General features: G+C 54.0%; 9 protein-coding genes across 9 annotated transcripts; 5 read left to right on the top strand and 4 right to left on the bottom strand.

The window, feature by feature from the left end:
* Positions 1-2028: 2028 nt before the first annotated feature.
* CKM354_000958200 (uncharacterized protein) lies at positions 2029-4213 on the top strand (the record flags this gene model as incomplete). Its single annotated transcript, XM_044805008.1, has 3 exons — positions 2029-3846; positions 3900-4130; positions 4190-4213. The coding sequence occupies 3 exons, from the start codon at positions 2029-2031 to the stop codon at positions 4211-4213; spliced, it is 2073 nt and encodes a 690-aa protein (XP_044660943.1).
* Positions 4214-4505: 292 nt separating this feature from the next.
* CKM354_000958100 (ribosome biosynthesis protein RRB1) lies at positions 4506-5984 on the bottom strand (the record flags this gene model as incomplete). Its single annotated transcript, XM_044805007.1, has 1 exon — positions 4506-5984. One exon carries the CDS (start codon positions 5982-5984, stop codon positions 4506-4508), a length of 1479 nt encoding a protein of 492 aa, XP_044660942.1.
* Positions 5985-6572: 588 nt separating this feature from the next.
* On the top strand, positions 6573-7542 carry CKM354_000958000 (Ras family GTPase TEM1; the record flags this gene model as incomplete). Its single annotated transcript, XM_044805006.1, has 3 exons — positions 6573-6963; positions 7021-7388; positions 7444-7542. The coding sequence occupies 3 exons, from the start codon at positions 6573-6575 to the stop codon at positions 7540-7542; spliced, it is 858 nt and encodes a 285-aa protein (XP_044660941.1).
* A 640-nt stretch (positions 7543-8182) lies between these two features.
* CKM354_000957900 (uncharacterized protein) lies at positions 8183-10690 on the bottom strand (the record flags this gene model as incomplete). Its single annotated transcript, XM_044805005.1, has 5 exons — positions 8183-9433; positions 9481-9561; positions 9609-10362; positions 10420-10516; positions 10573-10690. The coding sequence occupies 5 exons, from the start codon at positions 10688-10690 to the stop codon at positions 8183-8185; spliced, it is 2301 nt and encodes a 766-aa protein (XP_044660940.1).
* A 1271-nt stretch (positions 10691-11961) lies between these two features.
* CKM354_000957800 (uncharacterized protein) lies at positions 11962-15845 on the bottom strand (the record flags this gene model as incomplete). Its single annotated transcript, XM_044805004.1, has 2 exons — positions 11962-14753; positions 14879-15845. 2 exons carry the CDS (start codon positions 15843-15845, stop codon positions 11962-11964), a joined length of 3759 nt encoding a protein of 1252 aa, XP_044660939.1.
* Positions 15846-16100: 255 nt separating this feature from the next.
* Positions 16101-17812, top strand: CKM354_000957700 (uncharacterized protein; the record flags this gene model as incomplete). Its single annotated transcript, XM_044805003.1, has 3 exons — positions 16101-16366; positions 16491-16867; positions 16929-17812. The coding sequence occupies 3 exons, from the start codon at positions 16101-16103 to the stop codon at positions 17810-17812; spliced, it is 1527 nt and encodes a 508-aa protein (XP_044660938.1).
* A 117-nt stretch (positions 17813-17929) lies between these two features.
* CKM354_000957600 (GTPase RIA1) lies at positions 17930-21329 on the bottom strand (the record flags this gene model as incomplete). The annotated part of the gene is made up of 3 exons (XM_044805002.1): positions 17930-21130; positions 21184-21204; positions 21267-21329. 3 exons carry the CDS (start codon positions 21327-21329, stop codon positions 17930-17932), a joined length of 3285 nt encoding a protein of 1094 aa, XP_044660937.1.
* Positions 21330-21872: 543 nt separating this feature from the next.
* CKM354_000957500 (uncharacterized protein) lies at positions 21873-23220 on the top strand (the record flags this gene model as incomplete). Its single annotated transcript, XM_044805001.1, has 2 exons — positions 21873-22070; positions 22132-23220. 2 exons carry the CDS (start codon positions 21873-21875, stop codon positions 23218-23220), a joined length of 1287 nt encoding a protein of 428 aa, XP_044660936.1.
* A 474-nt stretch (positions 23221-23694) lies between these two features.
* CKM354_000957400 (uncharacterized protein) lies at positions 23695-24411 on the top strand (the record flags this gene model as incomplete). The annotated part of the gene is made up of 2 exons (XM_044805000.1): positions 23695-23877; positions 23938-24411. 2 exons carry the CDS (start codon positions 23695-23697, stop codon positions 24409-24411), a joined length of 657 nt encoding a protein of 218 aa, XP_044660935.1.
* Positions 24412-24460: the final 49 nt, after the last annotated feature.

Here is a 24460-nt window from a genome sequence, read left to right as displayed (position 1 = left end):
CAAGCTATACCCCAGCCGTACAAGGGAATTTGAAGTGTGACAGAGGTCTTTCTCCGCTAATAGCTGAAAAGTAAACTGGCTGCGACGACCTGTAATTTCAACACAGTCCGCCATCATGGTAGATTTGTGGGGTTCAAACAAAAAGCGTATCACATCGAGAAAGGGTCTCCTATTTGTAGCTTGACAGCACTCGACCCGAAGGGCTGGTCGTCTTGGAACGAAGTAGATGGCAGACAGAAAATTTGGAGCTCAATAAGATGCTCGAGCAATCTCTATCCGAACTCTGAGTCCTGAATGCAGCTTATTCAGTCTTGAAACAAGTTGCGAGCTTTCCAGGTTCCATAAACCATCAGCTAGCAGTGCCGAACGTCAAGGGAACATTTCAATAATTTGAGCTGTGAGTGTCGATCAACTCTGAATAGAGTGTGATACCTGGAGGTATGGCTGTCGATCTCAGCCAAAGCTTGATCTCCAGATATACGCAGGGCAGTCCTTCTACAATCGTGTTTCGGCCGTCATCTCTCGGAGACGTACCAACTGCTTGCGGGCAATGCTTGTCTGAAGGCACGTCAACGATGAGTTTTCCGTTTGTCAAGATGCACGTAAGTGTTGCGTTGTGCTAAAGAAGCGCCGTGAGCGTAGTCTGAGTTGGGACTCAGTGTTTATAGTTTTTGTAAACTGGGCGACGGCCTTGTTTGCATCTCGCTCGCCTGGAAGCATATGTGATTGCTGTGATGGCAAGAGAAGATACTGCCAGCGAAGTTCGAGTGTGGAGCACAATGTTCTCTGCTGTAAACTCTCTGGTAATTGGAGGCACACTCGCAGCCAGCAACGAGGGAAAGTAGAGCCGGACGCCACCAGTGGATACCACACACAGTATATATGAGTGGAGCCTTACCGCAGTCAATGATGATGACAAAAGATTCCCCCTCACGGCATTGTCAAATCCTACTGACCCATTCGATATTGGTTGAGCTTCCCGTAGGTACGCGGCCGGTCTCGAAAGGGGATCCTTGCGAATTGCAGGAACGTGGCACTTAAGACAAGCCACTATAGGGCTTCATTCGCTACCAGTGACGCTGCACTCTGGAGCGCCACGGTTGCTGCGCCTACATCGTACCTGCTTAGCCAAGTTGTTGAACTGCGTGATGCTAGTCTTGGAGAAGAGTATGATCTCGTGACGGATCTGCTCAGGTGACAGCGAATGCGCGCCCGTATCCACGTGTTAATGAATGTCACGGAGGATCATCAATGGGTCAAGGATCCATAGAGTGGCATTGCTTCTGTCGCTGGTGTACGAAAGCGAGTCGCGGAGCAAAAGGCTGCTTGTAGGGTCATCCGTGATTGCACTATTGGCATGAGCCGGCCAGCAAACACGCGTATCGGACGCCAGACATCGATACGCAGGCTATTCCATCCGGTTTATCGGTTCCTGGGCCGTCGAATGGGATCGAGGTGTCGTCGTGGTAGGCAGGAGCACAAGCGCGCCACTGCAATGTGTCGACCAGGGTGCTCGAGGCTCCCGGCCGTTGGCAACGGCAAACCATAGGAGCGGGCTGCGGTCGACATTGGCAGGCAAGCATGCGAGGCAGCGTGGCCACGGCCGACGCGGACAAGGTCGGACATGCAAGGCACAATGTTAAAGCGTGCTCGTCGTCCGTCGAGGCGGCGGACAGCTATCGCGGCATCGTCGACCCCCGCCGAGTCAATACCACAAGCTTGCTGCATGCAATCGAGGGCCGGCACGCAAAGGCTCTATTGTCTGCGCGCCAAGCCCAGACGATCTCTATTCCCTTCGGGAGGGAGGCCGTTGCGAGTCGGGGCTGAAGACTACTGCTCGCACTGCTGCCCTCACTGCAGTCGTCGCTGTTGTCCGCCGCGTTGAGCATTGAGCGCGCGCTCTCCCGTGGTCTCGATGCGCTGATGCACCCGCCGTCCAGCGCTGCGAGCCCGTCGCTGTCGTGGAACTAATCGCACGGACACTGCCGCCCACACGACCCACAGCAGCGCGAGGAGCCTGGCGACAAGATGCAGCAGCAGCAGACGCTCGCCAGTGATGCATATCCCTCCTCCAACAAAGGATCCTCTTGGCTCGCGCGCGTCTCCCACCGCGCTTCACATCTGCCCGTTGGCAGCAGCAGCAGCAGCAGGCCGCCGCTGAGCCTCCGCCCAACACCATCGGCGACATCCACCTCTGCCGGCGCCAGTCCAGTGCTCCCCCTGGGCACCTTCGCGTCATCCGGCTTTGCGGACTCGCTCGAGCAGCAGCTGTACGCGGTGCAGCAGCGCAACTCGCTCGACCACGAGAAGGACCAGCGCTCCACCGCCGCTGCGAGCCCGACCGAGACGGAGTTCCAGGCGACACCCATCGACGCCAGCTTTGGCGATCGCATCGACCAGCAACACTCCGGCAGAACCTCGTCTGATCTGCCAATCTTCCCGGCGCAGCAGAGGAGTCGAAGCGGTACCGTCACGCGTGAGGACAAGCCCCTGCCCGCGCAGCCTGCACACGCCCACGAGCACAAGGACAGCGGCATGGACAAATACACGCGGCAGGCGGGAGACAGCGCCTACGACAGTGACGCCGAGGCCGACGACGAATTCGAGCGCTCCGTCTTCACATCGCCAAACGTGGGCACGCATTTTGACGAGCAGAGCGATCACCCTTCGGATTCCGAGGACGACCGGTCGCTGTTGGACGGCGAGGACACACCAACGACGCAAGGCTGGGCAGATAGAGATGGCAGGAGCCCGACTGGGAAGGTGACCCAGTGGAACGAGGAGGAAGTCGCGGACTACATAGCCGCGCTATCGCCAGCATTGAAACAGTATGGCCAGCAGTTTGTGGAGGAAGGCGTCAATGGCGAGGCTCTGATAGCGTTGGGGCATGATGAATTACGAGAACTAGGAGTGGCGAGTGTGGGACACAGACTCACTATACTCAAAGCCGTTTATGAGCAGAAAATGCGCGCGGGTGTGAAAATTGAAGAGGGGGATTACGTGCCACTTTCAGCGGAGGGAGAAAAGGCAGAGATGAACGCGACCCAGGATGATATCGCACGCATCATTGAGTCGCTGAGGCAACGTGACCAGCGCATCCAATCTGCAGAGGCGGAATTGAAGGCCATGCGGGACTACTTGGAACGAATATCGGATGAAAACAGGAAGCTGCGGGAAGAGACCTTGCCAATCATGAGATTAGTGAAGGACCAGAGGACACCATTACCGGACCCGGCCGGGGGCACGATCCCCTCGCCTCGCGAGACCGATCCTGCCAACAGGCTGATGGAGCAAATCCAGAACAAGGGCAGCTCACTAAGTCGGAAATTCTCCACAAAGAAGCTGTTCCTGAATAAGGACGGCACCAAGCAGAATTCGCCCACGCACCCTCCACAGACGCGAGAAGTGAGAGACGATGGAGGAGGACATCTTGAGGCATCAGCAGCGGCAATGGCCGCAAGCAGTCATCTCACTGCGAGTATGACTAGCCAGGCCAGCCCGAACAGTATCCATGGTCAACAGCTGAGTCCCACAAGTCCAGCTTACAGCACGCATCCACCGCCGAGCACAACCGCTCGATCGTTCCCTCAGCACAACCCACGCGCATACAGTACCGACAACGATGCTTCATACACGAACAACCATTACAGCCAGGCCAGTACCCTCAATGAAGACTCTGGGAGGAGTCTACGGCAACAAGATCGTGCACGGCGACAAGCGCCAACACCCAGTCCGCGAGAAGAAGCAACGCCAGATGCTGGCAAAGACCGAGACAACCCGCAGGTGGAGATATTTAAGAGCTTCCGTGTGAGCATAGATGACCCTTGCCGAGTGGTCTTGCCTGTGGTCAGTTATGCAACTCTTCTTGCAACGCTCTGTTCGCTAACGTATCATCCCAGGCTCTCAAGCGGTACAACATTACAGATGACTGGCGGCAGTACGCCCTTTACATTGTACACGGTGATCAAGAACGATGTCTGGGCTTGGAAGAGAAGCCACTACTCCTGTTTAAGCAACTGGACAAAGAGGGCAGAAAACCAATGTTTATGCTTCGACGTCATGCTTCGCCGCAGGAAGGGTGGAGCAACACTTCCGGGAGTGGTGCGCCAGCGCATGCCCAGGAGCCGAAGGTCAGTCTCAGCGGTGCGAAGCAGGCCTATAATGCGAGGGTCCGCTGACAAGTGCGCAGCAAGTGCCCGGGGGCGTATTGTAAGGACAGTAATTTTCAATAGTAAAACCATCGTCAAGACGACACAGCGTACACGATGCGGGGACGCCAATGCTCAAATGTGCAAGAGCTCAAGCCGCGTAGTATTATCATGAAGACACGAGACGACGTTCGCAACGGCGTTTTCCAGGCCATTTTATTTGTGACTGACTTTTGCACGCTGGTGCGTTATGAAAGGGGTATTTACGAGCACTTTGCCAACTTTGGCGAACATTTCACAAAGGCAGACAGGCTCTTTCTAATGTGGGACGAACAAGCTTTGCGTCTCGCTGGATGCTCAAACGCTGATAGTCTTGAAAACGCCGAAACCGCTCTCGCCTGTGCTCATCAATGTCCCAGGTATTTGCGGGTGCCAGTGAGCTTCCTTGACTCCTTTCGAGTAGTGGTTGAAGAGCAGCTGTGGTGGCACATCCTTTGCATCGGCAGTGAACTTGCTCTCCTCGTCATCCAGCTCCACAGCCAGATCCCACAACGTCACGTTGTCATCGCCGCCGCAGACCGCTACCACGGAATCGTCTGTAGGATGCCATTCCACGCTGGTGATCTGGCCCAGATGGAATGCGAAGTGCGCGACTGGCTTCGATGTCTTGGCCGCTTCGGGCGACTTCCATTGTCGGAGATCCCAGACTGACCATGTTCCGTCATCGTGGCCACTGGCAAGGAGGTGAGCTGTTTGATGCGACCAGGAGAGAACGTTGGCGTCACTTTCGGAGACCTTGACGGATACCGCGTGCTTTCGAGATTTACTTCGAGCGTCCCAGATCTTCACTGTGCCGTCGCTGGAGGCCGAGGCGAATACGTTACGTTCTGTGGGTGACCATTGGAGTTCCTCGACGGAGCCAGTGTGGCCTGTGTATGGGTTGGTGTCTGTCACGAAACCGCCACCGTCAGTGCGAGTGGTGGCGAAGATCTGCCCCGCGCTGTCACCTGTGAGCAGTTTTCCAGCAGGAATCAGGGGTGACCAGTCCAGGGCATATCCTTCGTTTCGTTTATGAGCTCGGATGGTCGATAAAGCCTTGTTGGCATTTGTGGGAAGCATGAAGCCTGGCTCGTCAAAGGAACGGAGATGGGGAGTGATATCGTGGATCAGTACTTCACCAGATTCCTGCATGGCCGCGGTGATGGTCGTTGGTGGTGTGGAGGCGCTGGCCTGGGGTGATTGATGGGCCCGAATTCGATTTGTCGTCGATGTGAGGGGAATGGATTTGGTCTCCAGGACTGGGTCGGAAAACTCATCGTCGTCCGAGTCCTCATCATCGGAATCGATATTTTGGAATTTGTCGTTTCGTGATAGACCAGAAAGCTTCATGACCATGATTTGATTTTCCTTGGCACGATCGTGTGCTGCTTGTGTACCTGCAACTGCATAGGCTGTGGCTGGGTAGGATTTTCGATTGTCGCCGAGGTTATCCTTGATGATGTCGAATGATAGACATGGCCAGGTCGGTTCCAATGTGTGCAGCATTTCGTACACTGACAGATCCGGCGCCAGTGTCTGTCCAGCTTCTAATTTATGTCGTCCCGGAACGAAGGTCTGCTGGTCGACGTCCATGGCATTGGCAGCCTTCTCTTCAGCCTCCCGCTCGTCATCGGGTCGGCCATCGACACCAGCTTCGATAATCTCGTCCTCGCTCTCATACTCATCCTCGAATTCGTCTTCGAACTCCTCTCCATCGGCCAGTGGCGTCTGGGCAACGGGACGGTCGCCAGCGACCAGCCGCTGCGGCTCGTCATCTTCGGCAGCGCGCTTTGACATTTTGAAGGTGGTTCAACTTGGGTTGCAGACAGCTGTATTGCCCAAGATGTCTCAGAGGACGTAATGCCGTCGCGTGCGCTTGGGTGCAAAGATGATGCAGTGCCAGAATCTTTTTGCAGCACATGCGTGCGCCGCCATGCCCGACGCGGCCTAGCGGCTGCAACCGGGTGGACCCCTGCTGGCCTGTGTTTACTTGCTGTCAGGGCAGTGGATGGGCATGGTTGGGCTGCGCAACTCCTCGAGACCCGACCTACGCCTCGCCGCCAGCGTGAAGTGAAGCAGTGAGAGCGCGCGACGGGCCTCCGCTGAAGGTGCGAGCAGCGGCGCCGGCCTACACGACGGCGCGAGGGTATTATACTCCCCGCCGGCTCCATTCTCACCCATCATCACCACCACATCATCCCCTCCACCGCCGCAGCATCCCCACCCGTAGTCCGCGAGTGACACAGCCAGCCGCCCCAGGCCCGCTGCACTGCACAACGCAACGCAACCTGGTTTGACTTTCCCTGCGCTCCGAGTCAGGCAGCGCAGCACAGCGGAGCCTCCACGCCCCTGGAATCGCAGAGTCGCTGCGACCACGAAACCGTAATGGACGTCGAAGCCGAGGGCGACAAGCAGCCGCCGCCGCCCACCAGCCTCGACGACGCTCCCATGCACACCATCACCGCCCACCAGCTACCCGCTCCCGACAACGATGGCCGCCCGCGGACCTCATACTCCGACACGGGCTTCTCCCGGCCTTACTCCCAGTCGGCAGACAACACGCCTGATCATCTGCAGAACGGCAATGGCCTGAGCAGGCCGTCGTCCACCCAGAGCCAGGGTCAATTCGGCGCCGATGGCCAGCGGCAGCAAGCTCAGAAGAATTCGTCAGTGGTCATCAAAGTCGGCATGGTGGGCGATGCGCAGATCGGCAAGACAAGTCTCATGGTCAAGTACGTCGAGGGCAGCTGGGACGAGGACTACATACAAACCCTGGGTAAGACACGCGTCGTAGACGGGCTACAACGGACACGGCACTGACTGCGTGAATCAGGCGTCAACTTCATGGAGAAGACAATATCGATACGCAATACCGAGATCACATTCTCAATATGGGATTTGGGCGGTCAACGCGAGTTCGTCAACATGCTCCCGCTCGTCTGCAACGATGCAGTAGCCATATTATTCATGTTCGATCTCACGCGGAAGTCGACTCTCAACAGCATCAAAGAATGGTACCGACAGGGACGCGGCTTCAACAAGACCGCTATTCCATTCCTAGTCGGTACCAAGTACGACCACTTCGTGAACTTCCCTCGAGAGGAGCAAGAAGAGATCTCGCAACAGGCCAAGCGATTCGCAAAGGCTATGAAAGCCAGCTTGATCTTTTCGAGCACAAGTCACAGCATCAACGTGCAAAAGGTGAATCTGTCCTACTTACTACAAACGATCTGTAGCTGACTTTGGAACGTTCCAGATCTTCAAAATCGTGCTATCCAAAGCATTCGACTTGCGATGCACAATACCCGAAATCGAGAACGTGGGAGAGCCACTCTTGATATACCAGAGCACGTAAAGCACAGGCAGTGAAATTCCGCTTTTACGCCACCCTGCCCGCTGACAGAGAGGCTGGACCATCCTGTCACGCACCACCACGCGCCTCGAGAAGATAGGCGGTGGAATGGCATGACCTGGGCCACAAGCTGCCTGGGACGTCGCAAATACGCATTGAACGGAGGACGACTTTTACATGCTGAAATGAGGAAATGAGAAGAAGAAGAAGAAGAAGGGAGACGCAGTTGTGCACTCGAGGATCGATGATGCAAAGAAGGTGCCTGGGAGCGTATTCAACTGCATTAACATTGGGGAAACACAGCACTGCCTTACTTACTATTGAGTAATTCCGTTTGTTCGAACAAATGAACCACCAACCAGTGTTCCACAAATAGTGCAGAGCTAGTGGACATTACCCGCGTTTGCTATCTCTTGGCCGACGTTGTTTCTCAGTGGTCTCCGATCCTCTCGTACAGAATCCTTGTCTGGTTCGGAAGGGGTGACGGATTTCAACAGATGGATTCATAAATCAAGCCTCCATCAGCTTGTCAACTTGACTGATTATGGACGCAATCACAAACGTATTGCACGAAATCAGAAGGCTCACGTTGGAAATATTTCGCTTTTGGGAGGTATTTTGCTTGACGAAAGATCGCATGCTACTACGCTGCCGATCTCTGCAGCTCAGCCGGAAAGTCTCCATCCGACGGTGGTCCTCCGACCGACAGTGCTAGATCAATGTACAATACCAATCGCAAGAATAGCCGTGGCCGTTTGAAGACCAAGTTGCCCCAATCAAGCTTCAGCTTGGCTCCTCCTTGCGCTCCAGACATTCCACCATTTCCATTCATGTCTTTCCGATCATCCCTCCATGCCGTCATTGAATTGACGAACTTGGCATCGTCCTGTGCGTAAGCCACGATGTTCGCCAATACGTCTGCGCAGAAATCGGAGCCGTCAAAGTTCTGTTGTTGTGACTTGAGGGTGCGAGTGAAGACGTCCAAACGACGAATCTCTACTGCCTCCATGCCTGATCCTCGAGCTGCTGCGACGTTGATAGCTTGCAGGATTAATGGCAAAGCCAGTACAGCTGAAGCACTGATGGGGAGGTATTTGACCAGTCGAACTTGCACCAGCTCTTGCGTCCGCCTGGAGACGTCGTTGTGCGCCACTTCCATGGCCTCCCGAGCTTCTTCGATCGAGAAGAGCGAGTGTGAAGCAGGGAAAACTTCTCGCAACAGGATGAGATAGGTGTTGAGACCAAATACCGCAGATGCGTGATATGAGAACATCATGTTCGCATACACGCAGATCGTCTCGTGGGCATCGTCCAAGCTTATGGGGAAGGGGAAGGTCCGAATCGCTTGGTCGTGCCAGTGTCTGAGGGCTCCTAAGGCTCGCTGAATATCCGTGACTAATGCTTGCAAAGATCGTGAAGCGAATTCCAGACGGTCGTCTAAGCGCTCGTGAGTGTATAGGATACGACTCGCATGTGTAAGGCACTGCATGAGACGGCATGTCGTGCCGACCATCTCAAAGATGCGGAGCTGAGTCTCGGTATCGTGTACTAGCGAAGAGCCAAGTTCTGACTGGAAGTCGTCCACCGTCAGAATGTGCTTGTCGGTCTCCCAGTCATTAATCAGCGGAACTTGTGTGGATCTTCGCAGGCCCAGCGAGAGGATGCGGTCTCGGAATATAACACCCCACCATATTCTCTTGAGCAATCTTGCCCGAACTGGATCTTTGATGCGGTAGTATGAATCTGCACGAACAATCTTGGCAAATCGTATGGCATTCGTGACCCAATACGTGTTCAGTCGGAGGAGGTTGTAATTCGGTGCATTGTAGGATAGCAGCAAACACGCCTGTGCATTCGCCACTGGGTCGCGTTCGATGCCGAAGTCGAAGAGGAGCTGATGAAAAGTAAGCACCAATTTTGTCCCTAGAGTGAATTTCTTACCTTGGCATGGCGGTAGTGAGTGTTCCTTGCTTCGCGTTTGCTGACGAAGCCGACGCTGGACAACGTCTCCAGTTCGGTGTACTGCAAATATGTCAGCCAGATCAAACATCGTTGGCAATCGCGCTTACAGAAGTGGCTGCGAAGACCATCGCCCTCAGCAATAGGTACGAAAAGTCGCCAACGCGGAACTCATCTCCATTCCATAGCGCCCAGAACTGGTCTTCAGCCACAATAGGCAGATTGGGATGCACCATGCGAAAGTACATGCGCATCATCGGCTTCAGCACGTGGGGTGGCAGCAGCTCGAAGCACCCTTCCACTCGCAGATATTCCTGATCCCGAGGATTGAGTCCAGGAATCTGCACTGTCGATGCTCTGCGGGGAGGAATATGCGAGTTACCATTGAGTGCCATTCCATTGGCAGCTGGGAGCATCGTTGTGGGACTGAGATGTTGCGGAGGATAAGTCTGTGGCAGCGGAAAGTCCTGTCCGGGTGTTGGGATGGCAGGCATGAATGAGTTACCCGTGAAAGTGAAGATGTCATCGAGGTCAGTCAAGTGGCTAAAGTCACAGCTTGCGGACGATGCTTCGACAATGCTTGGATCCCACGCAAAATTGCTGGGCTGCAATTCTTGCCATAGTTGGCCATCGCCAGTGTTCGGAGAACCTGAAGACTGCGAATGCGTCTGCACTGAATAGCCATTCTGATCAGAATGGACCCTCGCCACGCTGGGTCGGCGATCCAGTGTGGTGTTGTGAATCCACGTTGCTGGGATGCTCGTCGCTGAAGGCGTTGCAGAGGGTGTCGGTACTCTCCAACTATGCGACTGCTGATCCAGAACAGCCGCCTGCTGCGCTTCGTGCGGCGGAGTGCTGTCGCGCCTGGCCAGAGATCAGCATCGATACGTTCGCACGCCGAGGACAGGCCGCATCACTGACCGTTGGTTCTTTCGGCGCCTGATCACGCAGTTGGTGCCAGCGTCTACGCAATTGGAGCAGGGCGTGCCACTCTCCAGCACATTGCATCGGATCTTGCCTGCGCGTATGTTCAGATCAGCGGGTAGGAAGTATGTGCGAGGCGCTGAATCGTACGTGTATGGCAGTGCTGACAGGCTTTCCTGGATCGTCTCTGCTTGAGCTTGCCTCGCAGCGCGGGCGTTGCGCCTGGCGGACTGACGATAGAAGTGTCCTCGGCGTGCAGGCTCCCCATGCTCCCGGCGCGCTGGTCGACTAGGGCGCTGGTGACGGTACGGCAAAGGTGGTGTTGACGGTGAATGAAAGCCGCATTTACCGGGAGAGAGCAGCAGTGCGTTGCAACTATACAGAAGCGCAAACTTCGCAGCACCTCGAGGCTAAGGTGAGGTTCGGACGGGGCAGTAGGGGTCGAGACCTCGCGTCCGCCACACACTCGCCGCCTGCCTGTTTCCCCGCCATCGATGCTCTGCGGACAAACTCTATTTCCCGAAGAGGCAGTGCCGTTGTCGCTCGTTCCAACCGATGCGAATCACTTCGTGGAGTGCCAAAGCCGAGAATCCGACAAAGCGGAGACGAAGGGGCCCTGCCTTCCAATGGCAGCACGCTCGTTGGTCAGCCGACGGCCGTGGCTCCAGCACGTCAGCCTGAACAGAGCAGCAACTTGACAACACCGCCAAGCACACGCATACCGGACACCATCGTCTTTCGTTCTATGCCGACGAGCGATGAGATTAATGAACAGCCTAGCTCTACTCCTCGGCAAGATGCAGCCAAAGCGAACCTGTCAAGCAAGAAGTCCAGAACGCTGAAAGATCTAGACCCGAGCTGTCTCGGCCGTCCCCATCAAACTTCGTACCAAATTCATGCGAGAAGGCGAAGGTGCCAGTCAAAATGTCACCTAGCCTAGATAGTCTCGAGCCAGAGAGAAGCATCTGGAACCCAGATGCTCTTGAAGTCTTTTTTATGATGTCGAATCACGCTGCGAGCTGCACAGCATGGCAGGCGTCTCACGGAGACACGAGCGACCAAATGAGATCTGAGTCTCTGCAACCAGCCCTCTGAACTGCTCATATATGTGCACATGGATCCGGGGTTGGGACTGCAATTTGAAGCAATAGATTATTCGCAGCTGGCATCTTAATTATCCTGGGATTGTGTGCAGCGCTCTCGCACTTGTGCAGTCTTGTCATGGGAACGGAAGGTTCAAGCTCCGTGCTCCCATGAGCTGTATTCATACTGCTGACCAAGCTTCACATACAAGACTCGTGATCGGAAGACCGCCAGAAAGCGAGACCGTCGCGCGATGTACGAGCTCGCATTTGTATCGGAGGAGAGGGTTGTGAAGGTTCAAAAAGGTGCGCTCTTGCAGCTAGCATCGTCGGGTGAATATGCGTGAAACACGCACTGTATCGACATACCTCGTCAACCCTTATGCATGCGCTGTGTGGTCAGCCTCTGCTTCCTTCTCTCTTCTATGCACAAATCATTCGTTCCCGGATTGTCCTGCTACTTCAGCTTTGAATTATGCTGCCTCGCATATTCGCAGAGCACAATACCTGCAGCAGTCTGGACGTTCAGACTTCTCGTAATGCCCACTTGCGGGATTTCCACCAGCATGTCACACTCAGATAGGATCAATGCCGGAATGCCTTCGCGCTCGGATCCCATAACCAAGAGACATTTTTCTGCCAGCACACAATCTGCTGAACCGAGCATGACAGATCTATCAGTCTGCTCTATGCCTACAACGCTGTACCCTTCCTCTCTCCTCTTTTTGGCCAAAAACTTCTGAACCTCTGCTGGGGCAAGCGCATTGATCGCAAGATGGTAGTGAGAAGACACAGCAGTGGACGTGAAGTCTTTGTTAGACGTGACGCGTGGATGTTCAAGGTAGAGGCCTCCTGCGCCAAAGATTTCGCTGACGCGTGAGAGCCCGCCCAAATTGTAGGGATTGTCGACAAGAGATGCAACCACGAACAGATTGTTGTGGCGTTTCCGTGCAGACTCAAGGTATGCACCGCCTTTGGTTTGGAGAGCCGTAGCGGAGACTGGACCGCCATTGAATGACCGGGAAATCTGATCGATGTTCTGCAGCAGGCGCCGTTCATGGTCGATTGAGGCTGACGATTCGCCATTTTGAACTGAAGTCGTCGGGCGGGCAGGAATTGGGTCACCTAAAGGTATGCAGGACGGCGGAAGAGTTCGAGATGGATCGTCTTCCTCGTACAATGCCAAGAAATCGGCATGAGAGCACATGCGCTGCTCGGTATCATCCAGATCGTGCCAATGACCCTCGACCAAGTGAGCAAGATTGTGGTCGTTGATCGGGTCAAAGACGCCAATCTGCCGCTCCAGTGGCGGGTCACCGTATACCTCTAGGCTGCGAATGAACTCATCTAGGGCCTCGAAAGCTTTATTGCTTGTGATGGCATCGATCTGCATCTGGCGCACATGATCGAGAAGAATGGGCACCTGCCACTGCGCCTCATGTCGGATGACGACCTTTGACGAAGCCGCGAGTGGCACGAAAAGAGTTGCCAACTGCAACGCGAATTGCTCATCGGCACCTTTGGCTTTGGCGACTCTCACGCCAATCTTCATCAACGACGCTAAGAACTTTGGATTTGCGTGATGATCCTTTGCGCGCAATTCTTGGAAAATGACATCTCGCAATTCGGGATGATGAATGTAAATTCGGGCGACAATCCATTCGAGCAGATATCGATACCGCGGCAGAGGCTCGAGCGACAGAACGTATTGCATGTCGATAAGTATCTTTCTGGCTTCTGTGCTTTCTGCGGAAGGGATGAATTGCTCGCAGCAGAGCAGCATGACTTGAAGCTCCAAGATCGTTTTCCACTGACTCACCACATTTGGTGGGACCTTTTGTGTCAGCCATGGCTGGAACAGTTCTTCGAATATTTGTCGCGGCAGCTCAGCATGAATAGCGCCCACCCGGCTGACGAGATCCAGGAACGTTGCGAAGCCTCTGCTCTCAGGTGGCCCAAAGTAGAATTCACGGTCCAGTGGTTTCAAGCTTGGGCTGATATCTGAAATCAGCGGCACCAGGACTTCCTCAAGCTGAATATCAATAGTGGCCGAAGGCGGATGCTCCGCTATATGCACTATCAAATCAGAGAGCTGTAACGCGGTTGCTGATTCAGGTATGGCCGTCACCACATCTCTAATGAGAGCGACTAACGGAGATAGCATATACGATCGAGGTTGGGCAAGCTCGAGCAAGCGCTTCGTCTTTGTCGCGATCAAAGTCGCAAGGCTCTGGTTCTCCGGTTGTACTGCTAGCCGTATCAAGCTGTGGTGGAGGAAGAGCTTGCCCATGGTGGCTAGAAGTCCCTTCGGCATTTCCAAATACTCAAGGTCATTCCAGATATCATCCATCTCTTCTTCTATGATTTCGGTCGTCATAGATTCATTGCTGTCGTCCAGTGAAGTAAGAAAGGCGCGACATCGCTGGAGTGTTTTCTGCTCGTTCTTCTCTCGATTTGATGGGGCCACGGCCATCGACGCGACAGAGCCGTGTTGCTCAGCTGAAGCTTTTGGAGGGACCTTGCTAGCCTTTTCCTTCAGGCTCTCCCATTTGGCAGCAGCTTCGTTTACAAACGACGTTGACGAGGCGACTTTCTGTAGCCGATCGTAGGAAAGGCGCCAAACTTGCGCAAAGGCGTAGTCACGCGCCACTTCCGTCAAGTTCGCCCATGTAGCGATTTCGTATATTTTTTCCAGTTGCTCATCACTAAGAGTGAGTGCCGGATTCCTGTTGACAGCTTTCGCGATGCCATGGATTAGATACACTTTCGCTTGGGAAAATCTGTTTCCATACCTGCCAGAGATACTGGCGAGTATTGCATCCACGGCTGCCTCAAAGAGTTGGGGATTGTTCACGAGCAGGCCCGAAACAAAAACAGAAAGTTTGTTGCCATGTTCACAAGTTACGACGCCGTTCTGTCGTCGTAAAGTGTTGGTGAAGAGGTTACCTAACGTGACCCACGGCAGGAATGACTCTTGAAGAAAGTCGAGATATTCTGCCTTGCCATCTACGCGGGGATTAGCACGCAAGGCCCACAGCCCCACGAGCTTTCTGTTCGATTCCTGCATTCTCTGGTCCAACGCACACGAAAGCAGCGTGTAGACCCAAACCGGCTGAACAACGGATTTTGCCGAACAGAGGAAATCTAAGTCAGCTTCACATTCCTGTACCTGGTTCAGATAGCGGCTGAGTACTACAGTCTCGAACACCGTGCAGTAGCGAGCATAGTGTTTTCGTACTAGGTCCGGTGCTAACTCTTAGTTAGCACTCAGCATTCACGACACTCACCTGCACCACTGCTCGTGTCTTGCTTCCCTTGCTGGACTTCGACAGGCATGAGCACTTCATGTTTAGTGGCTGGTCGCCATAACTTACATTCCTGATCAGCTGATTGAACAGTAATGGACTTGAACGCATCAGGACTTTGACTGGCCGCGTCCACTGAAGCCCTTAGGATCTGAAGACAGCTTTTTCTGCGCTCATTATCGCCCTCACGGAGGCCGCTCATGATCAATGCCCAGTAGGTCGGCTTAATGATGCCGCCATCGACCACCGCTGCTGTTGAGATCCATCGGAGCCAGAGGGAGTAGCCAACGGCTTTAAATGTTTTGTCTGGGAAGTTGATGAGATCTTGTACCCGCGCCCAGATACATTCTTGATCTGCGTTGGCGTGGATCATCTGAGTTGACAGAAGGAATGACAGTGTTTCTTGTGATTGCATTCGAAGATCACGATTCTCAGCCCCGAGAAGAACCAAGCAAGATTGGAAAAGTGCCTGAGTACGATCTTCACCACATCCAACGAGTGATACGCGGTTGGCCAGACGTAAGCAATTTATCGTTCGCTTCACGATGCCGACAAGGTGCTGATCGTCCAGACGCAACCCTTCTTTGGATCTAGACTGAGCATTTGAAAATGCCACCACAAAATAGTCCCTCGAAGCGTTCCGAAGTGTATCCGCTGCCTCTGCGATGAGGGTACAGGTTCGAGCAATAATCGCGCCATTGATCTCCTCATGCTCAGCACATACTGCGACTACTTGGTCCAGCTCGCCTTGGTCGATGAGATGATCGAGGTGCTCAAATACTGTCTTGGACGCCTCTGCGTCTGGCCTGAGCTGCAATACGGTCGCCGTGAAACTGAGATCGGATTTCCCGCTTTGAAGACTCAGCGACTTTGCCAGATCGCGGACCAGGGCGATCTGCTCCTCAGGAGAGATACGGTCCAGCAATAGGCGAGCTGTCTGCGCCCGAATGGTAGACATCCCGAAATTCCTGTATTGAGCTCGATATGTCCTCAGCACATGCTTGCTTCTGGGAGGTAGACGTAGAAAATGTCTCATGAAAAAGCTTGTGCAATATCGCGTGTTGTGTCGCCCACGTCCACTTCCAGACGACGCGAAGTCAAGAAATTTGTGGAGCGGTCCGAGCTCAGGAAAGTTCACGACTTGCAGCACGCGTCATCGCGCTGCTTCTTTGACTTCACGCTCGGCATTCGGAACGGTGCTCCAGTAGTCGCGTCTAACGATAGTCATGTAAGCGACAGACACATTAACGTTCTCCTCTTCCCTTTCCGCTCAGTGTATCCATTTGTCGAGATGCCGCCAGAACGCAGAGGCTCGACAGCCGAGACCGAAGCTCGCGGGCACAAGGCGAACGTTGGCGAACAGCAGCGAGGAGATGTGGACGAAAGACAGCCTTTGCTGCAGAACAGAGATGCGGGTGAAGATTTAGACGAGCGCGAGCTGCTCGCATTTGACAAGAATGACCCCGAAAACCCACGCAATTGGCCTTACACGCGGAAGATGCTCAACGTGGCGACTATTGCTTCAATGGCTATTCTATCTCCCTTGGCCTCGTCGATGTATGCCTTGCCCGTTCACCCCTGTCTCCTGATGATATGAAGAAAAATTGGGTCATCTTGGTGATTGCAAATACAGCTGCATCAGAGCGTAATGCTGTGAACAATGCTTACCGAACACTTTCAGGTTCACTCCAGGCATCGAACAAATTGCAGATGGTCTCGACACAACAACTGACTCCGTCATCGCTTGCACCACGGGCTTCGTAGTCATGCTCGGTATTGGGCCTCTGCTACACGCACCACTCTCGGAGACCTTTGGCCGGAGAGTAATGTACCTCACATGCTTTGGAATCTTCACTTTGTTACAGATACCCTCTGCTCTGGCACCCAATATCGGCACGCTTATTGCTATGAGAACACTAGCAGGCTTCTTTGGGAGTGTCAGCATAGCTAATGGTGGAGGATCGCTTAGCGATCTGTTTGAGCCCGGCCAGCGAGCTGGCATCTTTGGCTGGTATTTACTAGGTCCCCTCATGGGCCCGACCCTTGGCCCACTATTCGGTGCGTAACGTGTGACCTTCTCGAACGGACATTTATACTAATCATATTTCCGGCGCGGCAGGTGGCATCATTGTACAACGCTTGTCCTGGAGATGGATCTTTTGGTTCTTGACCATTGTATGTTTCACTAACACAGCTATCGGATTCTTTTTCTTGCGTGAGACTTACGCTCCGAAAATCCTGGCACAACGTAAGGCACGACTAGAGAAGGAACAGAACACACGCGAGCGATATCGCTACGAAGGCGAAGATCAACGACCTTTGCTCATAAAACTGCGGTACTCTTTGACCCGACCTCTACGGATCCTGATACAGCCAATCGTTCTCACGATGAGCATCTATCAAGCGATTCTATTCGCGACAACATACTCGCTATACACCAACTTCCAGCCCATATATCAAGGCGAATACGGCTTCAATACAGAACAAGTCGGTCTGGCCTACCTAGGCCCTGGACTCGGCTTCCTGACTTGCGTCTGGTTCGTGGTGCCACGAATCGACACTGTCTACAACCGACTTGCAGCTCGCAATGATGGAAAAGGTGTGCCGGAGTACAGACTTCCATTAGCCAATCTGGGAAGTTTTCTCATCCCAACTTCGCTCTTTGCATTCGCATGGAGCGTATCAGACCACAGACACTGGATGGTTTCCGTCATCGCGGCGTACTTCTACGGCATAGGACAAATAATCATCCTCAACTCGACGACGAACTATTACATCGACTGCTTCGAGGCATATGCGGCATCAGCTATCGCGGCCGGCGCTGTGTTTCGAGCAGTAGTAGGAGGGATCGTCCCGGTGTTTGCGCCATCGCTCTTTCGAGATCTCGGGTATGGTTGGGGAATCAGCGTTTTTGGATTTCTGGCACTGGTGATTGCCCCAGCGCCTCTTATATTCTTCTACTATGGCGCTACCATACGCGAGCGTTTCTGGATAGACTTGTAGCTGCATATGCCAATCCGCTGCTTTTCGTGCATCTAGCGCCGCAACGTAATGGCAGCACCATATCTGTCGTTCCCTTTGTGAAAAACATTTGGTCTAGACCATTGGAGTCAATGCTTTCTACCTCTTCAGCGTCTTCTGCTTTTCAGCAGCCTCAACAACCTTCTTCTTCACTGCCAGACCCTTTCTTGCCCTCACCTTGTCGACATATTTTAGAGCGACATTCTCCTTATCAGCCTTTTCTCCCAGGTCCTCGAGCTGTTCTTCCGTATAAGGCACCCAGTACGGGTCCTCGTCAATCATTTCGAAACCCTCAAATACCAACTGTGGTGCCGCAAAACCACTCGTCCTCTGTCGCATCTCGTCCGAAAAGCCAAAGGACTCCGCAACTGGTAGCAGTGACAGCACAGTGAAATTGTTCGTCGACTCCAGCATTTGCTCGTCCACGATCCGGCCATTCCGGCGTCCAATCACATTGTACACTTTGCTGAGCACTTCCGTCGACGCTTGAATTTCACAGCTGTACATTGCAAGCATGATACGAGGGGACCAGTCGAGGAAGCCTTGACGGATAGAGTCCCGAACGGTCCGAAGCACTTCGCCAGTGAGACGGCCCATGTTGGCACTAATCTCATCTTCGGACAATTCGGTGCTGACGTCTTCGAGGAATATGGCAACACCCTGCATTGGTTCGTGGCACAGTGGCCCTTGATATGTGGCCAGTTGAAAGGCATACGTGATCTTGTCGGCCAAGGCTGCAATAGCTGACGTGCCGTTGGCTTGACCTTGATCGTTGTTTTCGCGGAAGAATCTCCCACAAACACCAGCCGCTGTCGTGTCGATGAGAACATTTGGTCCAACACGGCGAGGACCGAAAGCTGCAATCTTGTCAATCGCGTCCTTGAAGATCTCGCGATCGGCCTTTTCTTCGACAAATGCAGCGCCAAGCTGTTGCTTGAAGTCGGTCATTGACAGGCCCTGGTCGGCGGCAGCATTGCTTTCTTCAGCCTCAACATCCTGCTCGCCGGGCTCTCTAGCCTGGTCTGCGTGATCGCTAGTGTTCGCTGCAGCAGATCGTTCCTCTTCCTGCGCTTTCCGCTCCGAATACAACCTCTTGACCGCACCAGTGTGCTTGATGAGAAAAGCGGTGACCGGCGCTGGTAGGGGTCGCACTGCTAGGCGGATAGTCAACTGCTTGCTGGAGGTGACACCATCAATTCTGCCGCGACCAAGCGCTGGGTTGCTAGCCTCTTTCATCTCTTCGGCTTTGACAATAGACTCTCGATATGGCACCATAGCCTCGCCGGCTTGAATCTCGCATTTCGCGAATCTTTCTTGAAGATCTTTCATGCAGCGTTCCAAGTGCAGTTCGCCCGCTGTCAGAATCACGTGCTCGCCGCTTTCGAGTTGTTCATAGGAGACGGCAGGATCGGCCTGAACAAGCAACTGCAAGCCACGGATCATCTTGTCCAGGTCTCCAGGATGTGCCGGCTCAAGCGCGACGCGCACAATGGGTGCATTGGTGGATATGGCTGTGGTGGATGACAGATTCGGCGCTCCTTCCAGTTGCGAGGAAATTGTGCCTGACTTGAGGATCGCGCCTTCCAGCCCAGCGATGCCGACAATGTTGCCAGCAGGTACTGAGTTCAGTGACTCGAGTCCGCGTCCCATAAGCAGATACAATGCAGTGACGGTAACTTTCCGCGGCAATGGTTCAGCATGCGGTTGCGCAGGAGTGTATTTCGGTGGCAAGACGTATACCTCGTCTCCTACAGTCAGTGTGCCGGAAAGCAGACGAGCGAAACCGATCAAATGTTCGGGGTCATCTTTCTGGTCGTCATCTTCTGCGGGAGCATCCAACTCATCCTCGTCTCCAATCGCAGCTGTGCTCAAGGCGTCGGCGACGTTATCAACATTGGCCTCGCTGTTGGCCAATGCCTGAGCACGAGCGATTTCCGCCCTTTTCTTCCGCCCAAGCTCTCGAGCCTCCTCGGCTGTCAGAGCACCGCCGCGCCTCTTATTCGAAGGCAGCTCGCTTTCCGGTATTGACACCATCTTACTGACATAGGCTACTATAGGCTTACCGATAGTCGGATCCGAATGGGTCATTGCGTCCTTGATTGCACCATCGATATGCTCGGCGCCAGGTGAGTTCTCCAATAAGGCTGGTATGCGATTCTCTTGGGCTGCTCTGGGGGACGGGAGACCCATGATGACAGACACAAGAACAGCGGTGGACAGCGGAAGCCAGTTTGTAAACACGGCAGATAGCAGTGCTTTGGGGTCCTTCGATCTCAAAATGTGTGCAGGTATCTTAATACCGAGACTTTTGGTGATCTTCTCGAGTAGAGCCTCGTCGCCCTTGTTGTTCGGCCCGCCGGTCGTAGCTTCATAGACTGCCCAGATCTGTTCCAGCACCAGTTGCACGAACATAGGCTTCAAGTTCCGACCTTTGAGGTGCTTCGAACTCAAGACGCGCTTCGACTTGGGGTCCAGGTAGAAATCGCCCCAAAGGACTTTTTCCAAAAGATTGCGCTTGATACCCAGCTTCTTCTCGTATAATGCTGCGAATTGTCGAGGCGTGAACGCCCAGCCATCGATGGCAGTGGCGAAAATGACATTGTTCTTTTCCGGCTCGAAGTAAATGTCTTCGTCATCCTTCTCCTCGTACTCTGTCGAAGCATCACCCGTGACATAGCCATTGTCGTCTTGCACGACACTGCCCTGTCTGCTACGTGCATCATCTTCCTGCGCCTTGGCCGCTGCAGCTGCACTCACCTTCTCGTCCATGCGCTCACGCCACTTCAGGTCGTCCTCCATGCGTTCGCCGAGAGCGAAGCTGCCGACGACGGCGTTGACCTGCTCGAGGAGTTTCGACAGATGAGTGTAGGCTTCGCCAGGGCTCAACTTCAATTCCGTAATGAGACGGTCCATCTTGTTGATGACTAGGAGAGGCTTTAACTTTTCAGTCCATACTTGCCGCAGCACTGTGACTGTCTGAGAGCACACGCCCTCGACAGCATCTACGAGCACAATCGCACCATCGCAAAGTCGCGAAGCAGTAGAGACTTCGGAGCTGAAATCGATGTGGCCGGGCGAGTCAATGAGGTTGATCAAATATTCTTTTTGCTCCGGCTCCGCGTCAGGAGCACTTCGCTGGAGAAGTGGGAAATACAGTGAAATGGCAGAGGACTCCATGGTGATGCCTCGTTCCTGTTCATCGGGCCTCGAGTCCAAGTAGCGGACCTTGCCGGCCTGCTTTGGCGAAATGATGCCATTGGTGGCAATGAGGCTGTCCGTTAGAGAAGTCTTTCCGTGGTCCTGCAACTCGTCAATATACTTTTCGTGATGAAACGGGGGGCGAGCTGACGCACAACGTGAGCAAGAATGCAAATCTGTGGCAGGTTAGCTTGGCTGCAAGTACTAATCGGCAATATCAAATGCTGGCTGTGCTCACGTTGCGAATCGTGTCGCCAGCCTGCTGGAGCTTGACCAGCTTTTCGGGCTGGACGACAGGCATCGTTTTGCAGACGTCCCAGCCTTCGGTGCGGTGCCGTGCCAACAGACCAGTGACAACGGCGACGGTGGCAGCAGATAGCAGGCAGAATTGAAGGACAGCGGCCCGTTTTATGGCATCCCCGACGCGATGATTCAAAGTGAGTAATGTGGGATGCAATTGGAGGAAAGCTTCTGCGTGCCGCCGCAGCTCCCAGCATTTGTCCAAGTCGCTGCAACGGCACGACACGATTCACCGAGGCGGGCGGGCGTGTTGACACGCTGCATGCATACATACATGTAGCCCTCACAACACGCCGGATGTGCCATGCGCCGTCTGCCATTGCCTCGCTCGCCGTCCTCTCACTTCCTCCGCTCGTCGTCGCAGCAAGCATCAGCGACGCGCCTGCCGCAGAAGGACGACCCTTTTCGCCCCCCTTCCAATCTAGCACCCGCCGTCGATCGCATGTCCATTCGGCCCGCCCTTCACTGCCCACGCGTGCAGCACGACGTCGCCGACACTGCTGATGCCCTCGCGACGCGTCGTGTGTAGTATCCCGTCTTCATCATGGCCGACGGCGGCGTCGTTCCCCAGCATGCGCCCGCCGTCAAGCCTCCCGCCTCCACAGCGACCATCCCCATTCCGACACAGAATCCTAAGCGATTGACCGTCGACACCTTCTCGCCCGTCACGCAGTTCGGCAGCTACGAGTACGACAGGATCATCAGGCAGGGACCGGTGCTCAAGCGCACGCGGAGAACCAAGGTGGGTGATTGAGTGATGCGCGTCGAACGGGCGTTGCTCCGTGCTAAGCACAGTGGAGCAGTCTTGGAAGCCCGTCTACATCGTCCTGAGGGCGAACCAGCTGTCCATCTACAAAAACGAAAAAGAGAGCAAGCTACGCCATGCTGTCAATCTCTCCGAGCTCACCGCAGTCGCGCGACAAAAGGACCCCAAGCGGCAGAACAAGCATGTCTTTGGCCTCTTCTCGCCTTCGCGGAACTTCCACCTCGAGGCCGCGACAGAGAAGGAGGCCCAGGAATGGGTAGAAGCAATACGACTGCAGGCACGCATGGATGAAAAGGAAGAGGAGATGTACCTTGCCAGCCCGTCTGGCGCGAATGCGAGCTATCGCGGCTTTGAACGGAGCATCGATGCCAATTTGAGCCCATCGGCGAACGACGTTGTGTCTGGATACAGCTCCTCTGATGCAGAGGCTCTCAACACCACTCAAGTCCTGCCACGAACGCGAGATCGAGCGAGCATGAACATGACAAGCAACCGCAAATCCTCTGCTATCGAATACTCGGGGGCCGAGCATGGATCGTGCTCAGACTTTTCCGATTGGGGTGGAGGACCAGCTGCACGCATGTCTGCGCTTTCGCTGTCGCACTCTGAAATGAGACCGTCTACTGGCAATACTCAGCAAATCAGTCCCGTCTACGGGCAAGCGTCCGGGCGGCCTTCCATGGGTGTGCGGAATCCAAGCCAGGTATCTGGCATCAATCTGGGCTCCGAAGAAGGCGTTAAGAAGCAAGCTGTTGCTGATGATCCAGAGCGGGTTATATATCACGGCTGGATATATCTACTGAAGTCCAAATCCGGTGTCCGACAATGGAAGAAAGTCTGGATGGTGCTGCGGCCGAAGCAACTCACAGTCTACAAAAATGAGGAAGAATACACGGCACTGATCGTCCTGCCGTTCCCAAGCATCATTGACGCTGTCGAGATTGACGACATCTCGAAAACAAAGACTGCATGCATGCAGATCCTCACCGAGGAACGGAATTACCGATTCTGCGCAGTAGACGAAGACAGTCTCGCGAGGCTACTAGGTGCGCTGAAGAGCTTGTTAGCAAAGCGGAAAGCGAAGGCCGTGCTTCAGCAACAACAGCAACCTGTGGCTGCCACCTAGCACTGCTCTCGAGCATTGCGACGCCTATTGATGGCTTGACGATGACGATACTACAAATACCCCCTACGAATCCGTTTGCGAACATGTTCTATACTTTGGTGTACACAATTGGCTTGGCGATGGTTATGCCATGCCGTCTACCGCCACCAGGACATTCGCGTTGCTAGAATAGCAGTATATTCTACAACTGCGAAAGCCTTGTGCATACTGTTCTTGGTCTCACGTAGGTTCATGTGCCCGTGCCCGTGGCATCCAAAGGATCTGGCTAGTCTTGGCGCAGATGAATAATGACGTCGCCCAGGGATGAGTATGCTACTTTCAACGCCCGAATGTCCGTTGAGAGCGATTGTTAGGCATATTGCGTTACACCCAATGACTTCACAATGAAACAATGTTGTTGCGATTATAAGTAGAGCAGAACGCAAACTCACAAACGATATCACCACCGACTTCAAATATCATTGCCTACCCATCATGACAACTACTGGTACCGCTGCACAAGTCCTCAGCATATCCGTGGCTCTTGTGGGAGCTGGTGGTATTGCTGCTCTCAGTCTTTTCGATATTCCAGAATTGCAAGCACAACCAGCAGATCGATCACTTCCTGCCATCAGATGGTTGTTCTCCCGAGGCTCTCATATCTTTCCACAAGCTGCGGTGAGTATTTCCCAAACTTCTCTAAAGATGTGGCTCGATCATCAATTGACGATTTCAAAGGCTCTTTCTGCGGCTGGCTTTGCCTATGCAGCATATGATACGCTTCCGCAACACACTAGATCACTAAGCCAACTCCTCAAAGGCACAAATCCCAAGACCAATGGCTTTTTGGCAGCCGCCGTACTTGCAATCTCGATTGGGCCGTTTACGTCCTACATGCTGTCAAACAATTTCGCTTTGATTGAGAAGAATGAGAAGTTGGGAGGAGCGCGTAGTCAGAAGTCTGCTGAGCAACAACGTCAGCAAGGTCAGCGACCCGGTCAAGGCAGCGCGGAGGACTCGGTCAACAATAAGCGTGGTGTTGATGAGTTCCGAGATTTGAGCAATCCGATGGCAAAGACTGATCTCTCGTCATCTGAGGCAGATGATCGTGAAGTGAGGGAGAGGTTGGGGAAGTTCGGTAGGCAGAATATGGTACGAGCGGTCTTGCTTGGAGGTGGAGGCATTGTAGGACTCGTTACTGCTTTAATTTAGGGTGATGGAGAGCGAGCTGGTGTGGAGGAGGTTAGTGAAAACGATTTGG

The sequence above is a fragment of the Cercospora kikuchii genome, assembly GCF_019650295.1.
Source record: "Cercospora kikuchii DNA, contig_00006, whole genome shotgun sequence".
Taxonomy (NCBI): domain Eukaryota; kingdom Fungi; phylum Ascomycota; class Dothideomycetes; order Mycosphaerellales; family Mycosphaerellaceae; genus Cercospora; species Cercospora kikuchii.
Note: the sequence above shows the minus strand (reverse complement) of the source record. Positions and strands in the feature narration are given on the sequence as shown.